The sequence below is a fragment of the Lissotriton vulgaris genome, chromosome 8 (assembly GCF_964263255.1).
Source record: "Lissotriton vulgaris chromosome 8, aLisVul1.2, whole genome shotgun sequence".
Lineage (NCBI taxonomy): Eukaryota > Metazoa > Chordata > Amphibia > Caudata > Salamandridae > Lissotriton > Lissotriton vulgaris.
Genome location: NC_141696.1, coordinates 1,062,888,207 through 1,062,904,014, shown reverse-complemented (window position 1 = coordinate 1,062,904,014; position 15,808 = coordinate 1,062,888,207). Strand labels below are relative to the sequence as shown.

General features: G+C 41.5%; 1 protein-coding gene across 1 annotated transcript in view; it reads right to left on the bottom strand.

Annotated features, from left to right (window-relative positions):
- DIAPH3 (diaphanous related formin 3) overlaps positions 1-15,808 on the bottom strand; it is a 2,291,797-nt gene that overhangs the window by 1,579,155 nt on the left and 696,834 nt on the right. The window contains exon 6 of the mRNA XM_086934906.1: positions 12,987-13,061. Within this exon, the coding sequence (XP_086791032.1) occupies positions 12,987-13,061 (75 nt within the window). The remainder of the gene's footprint in view (positions 1-12,986; positions 13,062-15,808) is intronic.

The window sequence follows — 15,808 nt, the reverse complement described above, 5'->3', positions numbered from 1 at the left end:
CAGAAACCCCAAACGCTGTAATTTTTCCCACAATTTGTCACTTTGACTCACAGTCCGAGGCCACGAAACACAAAAAGTGATGTGCGTTAACACTTCCTCTTTTCATAATCAGGCTCACTGCCATTAGGCTGATTCAGGTTTCTTGCTCCCTTAGAAATCCAATCTGATTCAAGGTAATGCCCACTCTGTCAGGACATGTAGCAACAGGGATAAAAAGTATTTAAGATCCAAACCTAACAACGCTATCAACTGGTGTTGCTTGGTGATGATGCTAACCCTCTTTTAAAAATTGGGTCCAAAATTGAACCACGCCAGCTTTTTGTATACTCCCAGAGGCCAAAATCGTATTTAACACCACAGCAAGGCATTCGCCCAGGTTGATCCATTTTGTTTTAGTAGGGCTTGAGGGATACCATTTGGGCCACGCGCACAGCTGGAATGAGAATTCTCTATAACCTGGATTACATTATTACAATGGTGTTTCAGCAAGGATGTCACTTTCCATGATGGATTCCACAATGGTTGACCACTGTGGAGACGCGGCTATCTGTACTCAATGAGAAATGTGTCTTTAGGTACTCCACCAAGGCATCTTCACTTCTGTTCCCATTATTTGCTGCCCTTGGGCCTTTTTCGATCTTGTTAGGTTCCAAACCTTTCAGGATCATTTTCCTTTGAGGAACAGAAGGGCTTGGCCCATAGAGTGTCATACCAACTTTTCTTGAGAGACAATGTCTCTTTTAAACCTCCTCCGATCATCTCGTAATTTTCTTACTAGAGCACAATTCTACAGAAAAATCGCAGCTGCCAAAGAATTCTGTTAATCAGGATCTAATAAGGCAAATTGTCTTGGCACATACATTCCCAGGGCTTCAATTGGGGTTGACTCGCAAACTGAGGCAGCTCTGAGTATCTCTACTGCAGCAGCCGCCAATTCATGGACATTATCTGCATCCCACTTAGGACGTTTTAGATTTTCAGTGTGTGCATCTTCTAGCAGGATTCCGGCTGGGCCGAGTATACCCAGGTTGGCTCTGATCCAAATGTTTTGAGGTTGATGATCACTCTCAATACGTTGATAGATTTTAAAATCTATGACTTGATTGTATAGACTATAGTTTACCATGGAGTAATCTAAATAGGAGACAGTTTTATCCAACGGCCTGGTCGGTGTTAGCAGAATATCTCCTGGGTAGCGGACATTCAGTGTAAGACCAGCCAAATCATAGGCTCTCAAGCTGTTTTTTTCAAATTTGATCTTGTCGACTATAGAGTGGATAATTTTGGTCTGGCAGGGTGCCTCGCCTGGGAGCTGAAATGGGTTGAAATATAGTCTCCAGTAATTAACCGCATCGCTGCTGCTGTGATTTTTCCCCTGTGCTGGCCCTTTGTGTACTACATTGTTTCATGACGAGCTCAGCTCGTCATCAGCACACGCCACCCGTGGGTGATGACGAGCTGAGCTCCTCATCAGCATCGAAAGGGTTAATAGGTTAGCTGCCAGGCAATCCCTTTTTAACTCCAATAGGTGGTCAATGAGATTGTCCACCATTATAAATGTGTCTCTTAAATTAGCATAGATACTTACTAGTGTCAAGGGATTTACCAGATGCTGAGACCAACCATCCAGGCGTAGTGCCAGTAACCATGGTTCCTTTATATCCATTACTGAGACTTTTGTGGTTAAATTAGAGAACACATAAAAGGCTAATCTGCCTATTGCTCTCCTAAAGGCGCTACCTTTGTGAGTATGTTGTATTCCACAAATTCTATTAATGGTATCCTGGACAGCGCCCAAGTCTCTTGGACCTCTATAACACCGTATTTTTCCATCAAGGGGGCCTCCTCAATTTTTTTTAGATAATTCCCCCCCGCCTCCTTTTTGTTGCATAAATAAGGTAGGGTGACTAGTGCAGGCTTTTCCTCAGCATAGGTTTTGCACCAACAGCAAAGTGAGTTGACAGCCCCGAGCTCTGAAATTTGGATATTGAGCACTGACCCCCTTTCTTCTCTAATAACTTTCTGGTCATGACTCACGGTTTTGCTTTATAATGGGTAGGATTACCTCCTTCTGGCTGCAGTGGTTTCTTTTGGCCATTATACGATTTAATTAAGCCTTGATTGATGATCTGGCCACAATGTTAAAATGTGCAGGGATGATTTTGCTGGACTTTATCCTTTTCAACTACAGAGAACCCTGCTGCTTCCGCTGGTGTTGTGGACTGCCTGCATTTGATGGGGTGAGCTAGCGGTTCTGTACTTTTCTCATGCGTCAGTGCTGACTGAATCAGATTCTACAGGCAGGATTCGGATGATTCTACATGAAGCTTATCCTGTCCCATAACAGTATTAATTTGAACATGCAGGTCTCTTGGCCTGCTCCCTATTTCTGCTTTTTCTGGCACATTTTCTTAACAACTTCCTCAAACGGGGGGCTAACAGCTTAATAGCAGTTTCCAGCACTTCAGTGTTGGTTTCTGTATTGAGCTCCTGATCATGATACATCCTGCTGTTCTGCTCATCTCTTTGCAAGTGGAGTTCCCACCTCAGCGACTCAATTCTTATTTGCGTTGACTCCTCTGAACTTCCCGGTGAGGAAATATTGTCCGGGGCATTAAATTGTTAGTTTCAATGGCCTGACTATTTAGCTTGGGAGGAGCTTCCTCCCAATATTTCTTCTAGAACTGTTGGTAGCTGCACCAGTTTGTCTCTGCACGAGCACACGGTAAGATGTGTATTGTTCTTTGATTGATCTCACATTAGGAGGGCATAATATTTCTCTAACTTTTCATCGATACCCGATACGAAAACCGCCAGGGTACTGAATGGTTTTAATCCAAAACAACAACCTAGACGTGTTTCGACGGCATACATATATATATATATATATATATATATATATATATATATATATATATATATATATATATACACACACACACACACGCACACACACACACACACACACACATATATATATATATGTAATATATATGTAATATATATGTACACACACACACACACACACAATGTGTGAGTTAATTAGCATTGCATGGCGAGGGTGCGAGGTATAGTTACTCGAGATATACATGACCGGAAAATTTTTGTAATTTTAAAACTATACGTTTTAACTGGCATTTTTCTATACTGCTTGGAGCAAAGTTGATTTGGCTTTGTTTCTGCCTTTTTTGAGAGACACGTCCTCAGTTTAATCTGTGTTCAGGCTCAAATACGGTTAAATATACTGAATGGCTTGATGAAGCAATTAAAACCTCAGTGCCTACAAGAAACACTGCAGGGAACCGGGGTGTACCTTCGGCCCCCTGGTTCTCCGATGCTGTGCGCAAGGAAAAGCAAATGTGCCATAGAATGGAAAGGCGCTGGAGAGCTAACTATGACACAGCAGAATTTTTTTTACATAAAACTGTCCTAAGCAACTATAAAAACTCATTAAAAACCGCTAAAAGGACTATTTTATTCAACAAATCGAGAAAGCTAAAAACACCTCCAAAGAGCTGTTTAAGGTAGTAAATAATTTAGCATCGCTACCAAAGACCGACGCAACAAAATGGGTCCAAGGTTTTTGTGATTCTATTGCATCAGCTTTTAAATCTAAAGTTATGAATATTTATAACACTTTTATAACCCCTTCCGATCATAATTCCATAGAACCGCCCCTATGTGATGAATCTCAGAGAAATTTCTTATGTTCGTTTTCTCCAATTTCCTCTGAGGTGGTAGCAAACCATATATTAGAAGCCAAAACCGGATCGCCAACTGACCCCTGTCCACCTGCTGTCCTTAAAAATGTCACATTTTTAATTTCAGATGAGAAGAACCCCTCGATTTTAAACATGTTTATGTACTTGTCTCGATCTATGTTGACCCTGATGAAGGTGATTTAAATAATGAGTTCACCGAAACGTACGTAGGCCCTATACACCTGAGATCCACTCACAAGAAAGAAGAAACAAAGGAATTAGAAACTTATAAACCTTGCACCATCAAGATAAAGAGATGTGAACATATAGTTGTGTAGATATATCGAGATTCTCAGCTGTATTATCTGTCTATGTTGTTGTTACTGTTTGTCGTCACTAGTATGAGTATGTATGTTTTTGTGAGAGTGATGAGGAATGAATGATGGTGAGACTGTTAGCACTATTTATTCAATATGTGGGGTTCAAACAAAGTTTATTACTGCACTTAATGAATGTCTAGCACTGAAATATTTAAATTGTACTGTAAAAAATGCTACATTAAAAAATGGTTTCTTACTTTGAGTCATGAAAGCGAAAATAAATAGAAAAAAAAAATCAATGAATAATATGTCTGCCTGAATACTTTTTATAAGTGTTGCATCCTTTGAAATGTTTTGATTTATTCATTTTTGTAAAGTAAATAGGTCAGGTTAGAGGTACTTTTCTGTAGTTTTTGTCTTTTCTCCCTCCTCTAGACCTAAAATCAAATTCGGGAGTACCCTTGTTATACTCAATTGATACCAAGCTAGCACTATCACACCAGACTAATACTCTCGTCACCACCTCCAACTTTCTGATAAAAAAACTAAAGAAAATCATGCCATACATCCCTATGGATTCCAGAAAGTTGGTAGTTACTGCACTGATCCAGGCTAAACTGGACTAATGCAATGGTCTCGACCTCGATATGCGCAAGCAATACCTAAAAAAAGTTCAGATGATTCAAACTACAACTGCTCCGATGTTGGGAAACATCCCCAAATATGACTCAATCTCCAAGGAGATTCACCGACTCCAATGGCTTCCAGTGGTTAAGCGACTTGAGTTGAAGGCTCTATGTTTAGCATTTAAAGCTCTGAACAACACAGGACCTTTATCTCATAAAAATCTATTTGGTTGGTACCAACCGTCCAGACAGCTGCGGTTCTCAGGCACATGACTGATGAAAGTGCCAAGAATACGCACCACAGGTTGAAGCAGCCAAAGTCTTTCTTATGGTACCGCAAAACCGTGGAACATGCTACCGGCCGAACTCAGAGGAGCTGCCTCCCTCAACATTTTTAGAAAAAAGTTAAAAACATGGCTTTTCCAGCACAGATTTCCTGTGGGGGGAATACCTCAGTCATAGCGCCAAGACACCTCTGGGTATTTGTGCATTCAATAAGTCTCATTAACATTTTCAACTATCTGTAACGCCACTTTAAGCTTTGTTCTTTTTCGGTGAACTCTATGTATCTGGATATGTGGTTAAGCTGCGCTTAATGTGTATTCGTATTAAAAAAATGTTTTACCAGATGAACAGGCTATAACTTTTGGCAATACTCTTTCTGGTGTATACTCTACCTAACCGTATATAACTCATAACATAACGTGTATTTGTAAAGCACACATGCACCCCCAAAGCGGCATCTTGGCGCTAAATAACAGATATTTATTGTTAGCCAACTCAATGGTATTCATTTTATGGACCTCAGAAAGGATGAGTGGACCCGCCAGGACTCGAACCTGTGACCATGAGGTTGAACACAGGCCCCTGCAGTGGATTCATTAGTCTACTAAGCCACCAGATCTAGACACCTTTGGCTATTAGTGCACGTTCTAAATTAAATCGGAGTATTCTCAGCATCAAAACTGGGTATTGAGTTTATCAAATGAAATTACATTTTAATTTATAACGTGCATAAATACCCTAAAGTGTCTATGAGCAGATGCTCTGATAGAGAAAGAAAGAGCTAAAACTACAGATGAGAGATATTAGATTTAAGGAACCTTACTTTTTGAACAAACAGGTTTGTAAAAGTTGGCAAAAGGTGGGAAGGTCAGATTCTTTGAGTGCCAGAGGCAAAAAGTTCCACAGCCTAGTTGTGCGTGCCACAAAACGTCTGCCCTAACCCCCCGGAAGCAGTTTTAGCCCTTGGTATTACAAGATTAAAAGCTGATGAATAGCGGAGCTGCCTATTGGGAAAATACCACACAAATCTGTGTTTAAAATAGTCAGATACCCAGTACTGGAACACTTCACCAATGCAGTTGAAGCACCCTTGGCTCTGAAGGAACAATGCTTTTGGCCCTCTGGGAACGCCTCTTTGGCCAGGGGGTAGTATGTCTTATGCACAGGCTGATTACCTGGACAGGCTTTGTTCCTACAGCTCCTTTGCTTCTTACTCCGGCAAAGCCCACAGAAATCTAGTAATCGGCTCAGGACCCCTTATGTGTTCAATGTAAATACAGAGCTTTTTTGGGTCAGCATTGAAGACTTTCTCCATCTTCAGAGAGATTTAACTAACATAAAAAGGTTAAAAGGGAAAAGGACTGGTTCACATGTAATTACAAAACAACCTTCGGGTAAAACGAAGCACAAATCCACAGCATTATTTTGGGAAGGAAGACGTTGGTGCACGGGGGTTACACTGGCAATGCTCGCAGCTCTCTGAAACAGCACACAGAAGTAATTAGAATGAGCAACACTGGGTTGATAGTTAGCAGTCTTGGAAAACAGCAGTGTCTGGGCTATAAATGCATGTTTAGGAATGTAAGGAACGAGTTAAGGTCCCACTGAGGCATAATAAAAGGAGTCAGTGGGAACATGTACATGAACCCATTTAGAAAGTATATCACAACTGTCAGCTTGAATAATTAAGGTTGGTCAGGTAAACGCATAAAGGCCCAAGGGACTGATAAATAACTAACAGTGCTTACTGCAAAGCCTTGCTGGGTCTGAGAAAGCACAAACAAAACATCAGATAACTTTGCCTGTACAGCATGAACTTAACAGTCCTAAAGTTCTCCTGCTATGGTCAAAAGGAATTTCTTCTCAGTTCAATGTTATTACAAGGGTTTTGTGCACAGCTTGCCATTTTAGAAGGGAAAAGCTCTAAAAATACGCATACATTTTTTAAGGTGATAGGCTGCCAATCCTAGGATCTCTCTAAATTAGCCAACACTACAGTGTGGCAAGTCTCAAATCTTATGATTTAGTCTATGCTTGCCAAATAAGCACACCACGTTTATCTTTCATTTCAAGTAGGATATGGTCTCAATCTCTTCTGAAGAGCTCACGTCTCCCCAGCTACTTACATCAAAGAAAATGTAATTTCTCTGCCAGAAAGAATGTCAATATACACACTCAGCTTGGAGTGAGATCTATGACCTTGATCCTTTACCATCTTGATTCAACATTACATGGCTACTCACAAACATTTTCCCAAGGGTCAACATTTTTAGTTATTCACGTGACCCAGGTCTGCACTAATGCCAGCAGCAGTGAGGTTGAGGTGGGAGGAGTTCAATAGAGGGTGGAGAAAATGTACGGTGGGTGTTGGAGAAGTGAACTTCCCCTCCTTTTTAGGTCGAAGGCCTAAAAGGCTGCGCTTGCGCAGTCTTAGGCCGGAGATTTAATGAGTCTGAGTAGCGGCGAAGGTCCCGCCTCCGTGCCCCATCTCTCCTTCATTGGCTGGCTTCCTAAACGGAGGCCAGCCATTGGAGGAGAGATGCGTCACTCCAAACAAGCTCCGTCCTTTTCGGATTTGGGGGCGTAATTTTTGATGTTCTTTAGACAGTGACGTTGTCCGTCACTCAGAACATCAAAACCACGCCCCCAAATCTGAAAAAAATCTCGGAGCTTGTGTCCGCCATTTTCGATCCTTCGCAGTGAAGGTAAGATCGTGGCTGTTTCCCTCCGTGCCTTCTTCCCCCTGTCTGTTTCCCGCCCCCCTCCCGCTCTCCGTGTATTTTCGCTGTCCGTGTGTGTGTTTCCCGCCCCCTGTTTGTTTCCCGCCCCCTCCCGCTCTCCGTGTATTTTTGCTGTCCGTGTGTGTGTTTCCCGCCCCCCTCCCGCTCGTGTGTGCATTTCAGAGCGTCTGTTTCCCGCCCCCCTCCCGCTCGCCGTGTATTTTCGCTGTCCGTGTGTGTTTCCCGCCCCCTGTTTGTTTCCCGCCCCCCCTCCCGCTCTCCGTGTATTTTTGCTGTCCGTGTGTGTGTTTCCCGCCCCCCTCCCGCTCGTGTGTGCATTTCAGAGCAGATACCCGCATCATGGTACGAGTTATGATAATGCTTGTTATAGCTTCATCTCGAGTTGGTCAGTGTCATGTGACGGAGAGAAGCAGGCTCTTAAAAGCCAGGCACAGCCGTCAACCTCTGTGAAAAGCTTTCGGAGGTGTAACAGTTACCTGCTGCCCAGTATACTATGCCAGCACTGGTATTGCACAACTTTAACCTGTTCAAATTGTAGACAACGGCCCTGCCACGGCTTAACAGAAAACCCAATTTAGTTGGAAATGGTATGCGCACTTGCCTCACCAAACATGGCGACACAATCTAGTCATCTCGAGACCTCGATCCTTTACTGTTTCAATTCAAACACTGTCACAGCACTTGCACCACGCACGCATTGTCGCAGGATTTTGACGAAACCTGAGCTAGGTGCGCACGTGCACACGGCTCGTTCCTTCTGTTCTTTCCCTGCCTGGTTTATCTTCTAAAGTCATAAGAAACGGGGCTCCAGCGTAGGGCATACACCGCGGTCAGCATTTGAGCGGAGGACGATCTATCTGTCTCAGCTAGCGCTGGATTCCCGGTTCCGTCATCAGCACGCACCGGAGACGCTGAGGCTCATGCGCAGTTTTCGGCTTCCTCCTTACCATATGTGCAGTGTGGCTGTGCCGGGCCGTGGGTTGAGGGCAGAGAGACCACAAACCATAATAGCGCAAGCCGGGTAGAGAGCACGAGAAGCCAACAGCGCCGCCGCCATGGGGAAGAAACAGAAAGGAAAGAACGAGGACAGGTAACCACTGTCCAAGTAGATCTCCTCTGACTTTAGCCTCCCTCATCTTGACCGTAGCCTTCCCAATCACCCAAGCTTCGCAGGCAGTGGCAGCCTGTCTGTTCCTCCCTACTGCGTTCGGGGATGATTACATCCTAATGCTTTTAGCACACGTTTGCCTCTCTCTGCTGATCTTTAAGTCCCCACCCTATACGAGGACTATCGACATGCGGCCGAAAAAGTTCATATGAAATATTTAGATTATCCAAGTCCTCATAGGTGACGTAGACACATATGATAGCATTAAATGAATAGAAACCATACGTTACAAATTTGGTTAAAGTAAATCAAGATCTCACTGATAGTGTCCACACTCGTGTTATAAGCGTCGGAAACTGGTATTAAACATCTTGACCGCGGTGTGAAATGAATGATCGTGCACCTTTGAGACCGTTCAGTGTCTAAACCTTGGACCGAGACAAGTGCTTATTATTTTAAGCGGCGTTTTTTTATTGGCAAAGTTGCCTAAACGCAGTGTGATAGGCTCTGGATCTTGTCAGAGTCGTGCATAATCCTGCTCTCGCTTTAAAATGTAATTTTGCTGTCGTAGGAGCGAGCAAATGGACGTCAATTGAACGTGTGCCTGGAACGATTGCTTTATCTTGTTTGGCAGTTATAATATGAGACAGATTTCTTCATGGAGTTAATAATATATAACCATTTGCTGGGTACACAATTATTTGCTGGACTCACTGTTACAATGCCGTCAGCGTCTACAGTGTGCCCGAGAAACAGTTTGTGGGAGAGTGGTTTTGTATGAAAGTAACCAATAGTAAGATTACCAATGTGCAGGTGATATTTGATTTTAGACCTTATGGGGGGGGCTACATTGGCTTAGTGTGACAGCTTTTCCCCCCAGCTCTTTTCATTCATGCTACTAATTATTGTAAAGTCTGACATTCGTGAGATTTTCGATTGAGTGAAGTAAGCCAGACTGTGATGAAGTTGCTGTACGTCTTTTAGGTCTTGCTTGCGCTGTCTTTTTTTTTAACTGACCTCATATACCCTCACTGTCTGGCCCACCCCTTTACTTCCACCCAAAAAATCTTACCCTATATACACTTGCTTCACAGTTTCCACCGTACCATGTACCTCCACCCACCCCGCTCCTGCCATGTGTTTGCCTGCCTCACCGTCTGTACCACCCCTCTACCTCCACCCACCCCTCTCCTGCCCTCGGACCCCACCTGCCTCAGTCTGTTCCACCCCTCTACGTCTTGGGTACCTCTAGCCTCCCCTCAGCCCCACCTCACCTGCCTCGGAGCCTGTGCCTCGCCTCACCTACTCTCCACCTCACCTGCCTCGGAGCCTGAGTGAGAGAAGTTCCATTAATAGGTTGTCGATTTCGCACGATTTACAGCCCTGAGCTGCAAGTATGTGAAATCCTGAAATTCTGGCGCCTAGGATGTGCTTGCAGTTTCTGCTAGAGGTGGACCCCACATTTTAAAGGACAATTTGCATAGCCTGGAAGATTGGATTTTCAGTAGAGAGCGCCATTAAAAGCATGCACTCCAAAAGATCATTAATTTGGGCTTTATATTGCGAGTAGGCTTTACCACTATTGACTAACACAAGCAGTTCAAAAGCATAGCTTTGGCAGTAGCTGGTGAGCTTCCCTCTAACACAGCAGGTGCAGCATAAGTCTAGGGGGAGTGCTTGCTTCCCCGCGCACACAATCGGACAATGCCATTTATTTATGATTTTAAAAAAAAAATGTCATGAGCAATGCCAATAGCTCTACCTTTTAATAATGCCGAGACCATTGCATTGTAAATGCTTGTTCTTTATTATGGCTTATAAGAGGACCTTGAAATACATGACTTCAGGATGTGCACTGCATGAAACGTTCTCCTGTATATGATTTAATAAACTATAATATTGTTCATGTATAATAGCAACCCCTGCCACCCACAGGGTGCACATGACAACGGACTTGTCTCTTTGTTAATTATTGCTATTGTTGTCATGGTGGGCGGAAGCATGAATGTTTCTAGATTTAGGTTTGAAAACCATCACTTTTAAAAACAATATAAAAATACTTCTCAATACACGGATAGAACCTTTACTCGTCTACTGGTTTGTGTCCCCGTCACCCTTCCCCTCCTCTTTCCATGCGGTATCTCTCACCCTCCCCTCCTCTTTCCCGCCTTCATTATCTGTCTATTTCCCCTGCTTCTACCCCTCCTGAATCTCTCCCCTTGCCTGCTTTTACCCTTACGTATTTGTGCTTATTGTTTATCTCGACCTTACAAGTAACTATGTTGCCATGCTCTAATAACTGTGTAACCTTTGTAACGATGTAACCTGTAACTATGATCTGATACTCATGTAAAGCGCTCAGATAACTCTGGGACTAGCCAACGCTATATAAAACCTTCAAAATAAAAAAATTAAATAAAAAAAAAAAAGATGTAGTAAGGTGACACAATCCTGCATGCTATTTAAATACACTACTCGAATTTTGAAGAGCCTTTACCATATTTTACCCCTTTTTTTCAAGATGGCTTAAAAAATGAAGTTGTTCCTAAAGTTAAGCGATTCAGGGCCCCCTGGTTAATTTCATACTTTAATCGGAAAATAAATGCTTGCCGTTAGTGCCTAGTAGAGTAAACAGCAGCCAAGTGACGCTGTTGACCAGTGGCCAACATGTGGCCCTTGGGTCGTACTTTGGTTATTATGCAAAAGCACATAGGAAAGCAATCACAAGAGTAACACTCCAGAAAGGATCTTTAAAGACAGGCCAATTGTCTCTCAGATGGACATATTCAACCCAAGCCCAGACAGAAATGTTTTTATTAGATTACGTCACTGAAAGTAAGTAGCATATTACACATTTGATCATCAATATTGGATTCAGGATTTTCAAAGAAGAAAATATGTATACCTTTCAAATTTATATGTCAACTCAGACACTCGAGTCTACAGGCAGAGATGTGCACCAAGTGCTGAAAATCCAGTACAAGAGAAAGACGAGACACAGAAGTAAACATTTCTCTCCAGGCCCCAAGTACAAAAGAGTTCGGCAGGAGGTCTCGGATCATAGGCAACACGCATTTATGAGCACTTTTAATAAAACAAGCATTTCATCTACACAGAACCAAATACACACAAGCAGGGCAAGCCACACTCTAATTACGAGTATGGCAATATTGAAAGATAGTGGCTGCCCATGTACAAAGAAGCACATAGTGATTGATGCATAAATACAGCACCACTTTTTTTGTAAAGTTCACAAAGTAAGGTAAAACAAAGCAAAGGTGTGGAAGTCCATTCTGAGCAGAAAGAGGGGATTAAAATATTTCTATACAATATGGAAATACGGGGAGTTACATTTAGCTGTGTACAAGATACAATATAAGATACATATAAATATGTAAAAGTAACATTTATGCAAATGTAAAACATCAGTGTAAAAGTCTAATATTACTGCTGATCGTGAAGTGGACCAAGATTCACAAATGCCCCTTCTCGACAGGTTTATGCCGTGCTCTTTTGACATGTGCAATGGTTAAAACAAAGGAATTGAACCAAAACCACAAAAAAATTACATCCAGGCATTAAGATAAAATTACGCTGATTAGGCCTCCTGTCCATGAGTAGGTGTCTTCATTTGTCAAGTCCTGGTGATATTTATTTCCCTTACATAAGAAGAAGTGTTTTCTCTTGGTAATTATGCTGCACGATGGTAACAACATGGAATTTGACCTTCGCACTCTGGTAACAAATCTCTAAATGTGCGTTCAAGTACCAAATAATGTATTTTTTGTATAGAGCGTGTGGGGTCGAAGATCTTAATATACTAAAAATCGCTATATAAAAACAAAATTGTGAGGAATAATATTTCAGACAATAACAAAATGTCATCCCGGATACATCTATTGACTAAAATCTAGGATGCCTTATAGTTGCATTTCAATTATTTAAAATCAATGTCATAAAGTAGTTTTGATTTGACACCAAAACAGACGCCTTTTATCATTTTCATGCAAATAATGGCATCCTCTTGTACATAATGCAATTCTAAGAAGTCACGTCTGATACATATTTCTAAATCTCAAACGTTATAAATTAAAGCAAGAATTAAATGTAATATTTAGCTTGTGAATTATGCACATTATGCAGCAAATAACACAGAAATTTCGTGATGGAGACATTTTGACGGAAGAAATGTAGAATCTGCTTACTGTTTGCCATCCACCAATTTCTCCAAGATGTCCAACAATAATCCAAGTCCTTCATGGCCAAAGTTTTCAACCCAGCTAAAATGAACAAAAGCAAAGGAAAATTATTACTGCACAGGCTTATGTGCATGTGTAATATCTGTTTTTCATACAGCAACACAAGACATTAACTCAAACAACGGATCAGTCATTAAAGACGATATTACTATTGAAATACAACAATGATTAGATGTATGCCAACATCTTGCTGCTAACAGGCATTAAAGTTATCTGCATAAATTAAAGAAGTGTAATCAATCACAACGTTGTGTTTTCACAGTTTATAGGTGTCACTACATAGATGTGATGAAAATTATATAATACGAACTAGTATGTTTCAACAAAGAAGCTCTACATGCAATCTCAAAACGTAGTTTAACACCTCAACTGGTCATTGCACATATGAGTAAAGTGCATACTCCAGAAAACATTACTTACCTTCAACAATGATAAGTTTTTTTTTTTTTTTACATAGTAGTTCACACCACGTGTACGTAATTTCTAAGCTTAGCACATAACTGATATTGTTACACAGTTCATGATACTCAACTTACGGCCTTGAAGGGTGGAAGGTGGATTCTACCTTAAAGCGGTTTCATGCACCTATAATTCACTTAGGATAGGTTTACTATGCCTTCATTCTCTAGCCTGTGCAGTTAGTCCCCACTCTTTAGACAAAATGTACAGTTCAGTGTATATCGTTAAAAACAACACACCAACATGTACGTTCCAAAGCCGCTCCATTGTTTCAGATGTTCCTCTACTCTCATGTTCTACACCCACTTCGTGATTCAAACAACTTAACCTTTGGTACGAAAACGTGACTAGGGAAGCAAAAGGGAGAACACAACAAAAGGCCAAGAGGTTGTTAGCTGCAAATAAGTATAGAAATTAAGCTTCCAGAAAGACGATTTAAAGTTGTTTATTCTGGATACGTGGATATCTTCAGCACAGCAGTCCTGCTCACAGCGCTGCCAAACAGTAATGACTCTCACATAGAATATCTGGAACAGGACACTCTACATTCTGTCTGGACATTCCAGCTCACATGCTATTAGTGTATAATGTAACTATAGTATTATTTAACTTCACTAACACTACACATCTCCCCATCATGAAACATTAAAAATTGTACAAGAAAAGACTTTGAAAAACACAAAGTATGTCATCGCAACACTATGACATATGACAATGGTTATATTGTACATTAGGTACTTTACAAACATTTCCAATACTCCAAACTTTCCCATTTTCCAATACCACCACATTAAGCCTTACTTCAATTACCTTTAATGGAATCGAGAATTTGCTATCCCCTTTAATGACTACACCACTTTTTTTTGCTAACAACCCAATCTCCAACCACAATGTTTGGCATTTTCACACCTTTTCTCATATTGTAATAATCTTCAGTAAGTCTTTGTTTCTCTGTAACGCTTGCCTTAACAGCATGGTGGTCTACCCATAAACGATCCTTGACAACCAACCAACTGGGATTGTCTTTCCTACCTAGTTCTCACCCTTTGCGAGAAACAAAGGTACTTTACCATGGTAATTTCATTCTAAGACAGCAGTGCTCGCGGAAAATTATTCTGCAGGGATGTTTTGCCAAATTTGACCTCAGTTTTGCTGATACAATAACCAGGCAATAGAATATTGAGAATCTATAAACAGCAAGCACAGAGTTGAATCTTAAGTACATACTTCTTTAATTGCTAAACCTCTAAATCAGGGGTATCCAGCAAGGCGCTCTGGAGATACTGGTAGCTCGACAGCACCCTCAAACTATCTCTCAAAGGTGAAGCTAAATCAATCTCAGAGTCTGCACATGCTAAAGAAGGCAACAATGGCAGTTTCAAGACCCTTAAGAGTTACAGCCAGCCAAACCAATGTCAGGGTTTCATGATAACACTCAAACACACACTGTGTAGGCTTACGAGATCTGCCACATGACAATCTTTATCCACATTAATTCTAATTAACAAGCAGATTGGCCGTATTTTACACCCTGCTCTATCAATTACAGCACATCTGACAGGTGCAACATTAAAGAATAGTAGCAGCAGTAACTAGTGCTGCCCACCAAAGTGTGTGACTGCACGAGCTAGAGTCAAAATGTGTTAGTTTAGAGCATGACCAAATTAAGTGCTGAGGAGATCAGAGTATAAATGCAGGGCAGCTTAATTGGAGGGGTTGGTAGCTGAATGATAATTCAATTTGAGTTGAGGATACTCACTGCTGTCATTATGTCCTTTGTGCCACATGTGATGTGATGATTTGAACGTTACTTCCTTACTCTAATAAAGGCATTTAATACTGATAAACGTTTTCCTGGAATTTCTGCTGGTAACCTCGCCTGGAATGCTTGGGTGGTCACTTCTGATAATCCTGCTTAAGATGGTCATAGTGTAATGTTAATACATATCAGTATTTTACAGTGGAAGAATATGCTAGTAGCTCAGATGTATTTTTCTTGAGCAGAAGTGGCTCTCATGACAGAAAAGGTTATAGATACCTGCTCTAAAGTAGAGCAGTGCTACAGGAGTAACAGAGTTGCCTCAAAAGCAACAGCCTCTTTTGATTACCTGTGTTCAGTGAGATTAGAGCCACTTCCTTGCACTTGACTTTCGACTTCTAGTTCTTCATTTTGCACTTAGATTACATTTTGATGATATATTGGAGATATTTGGAGCTTAAACCTATGGTTCTGGTATTACATTTCAAGAGTTTTTGTCTGTTCCCTTTGGCCTGTGCTATCGCACTCGCCCTGAACTCTGGCTTTCATG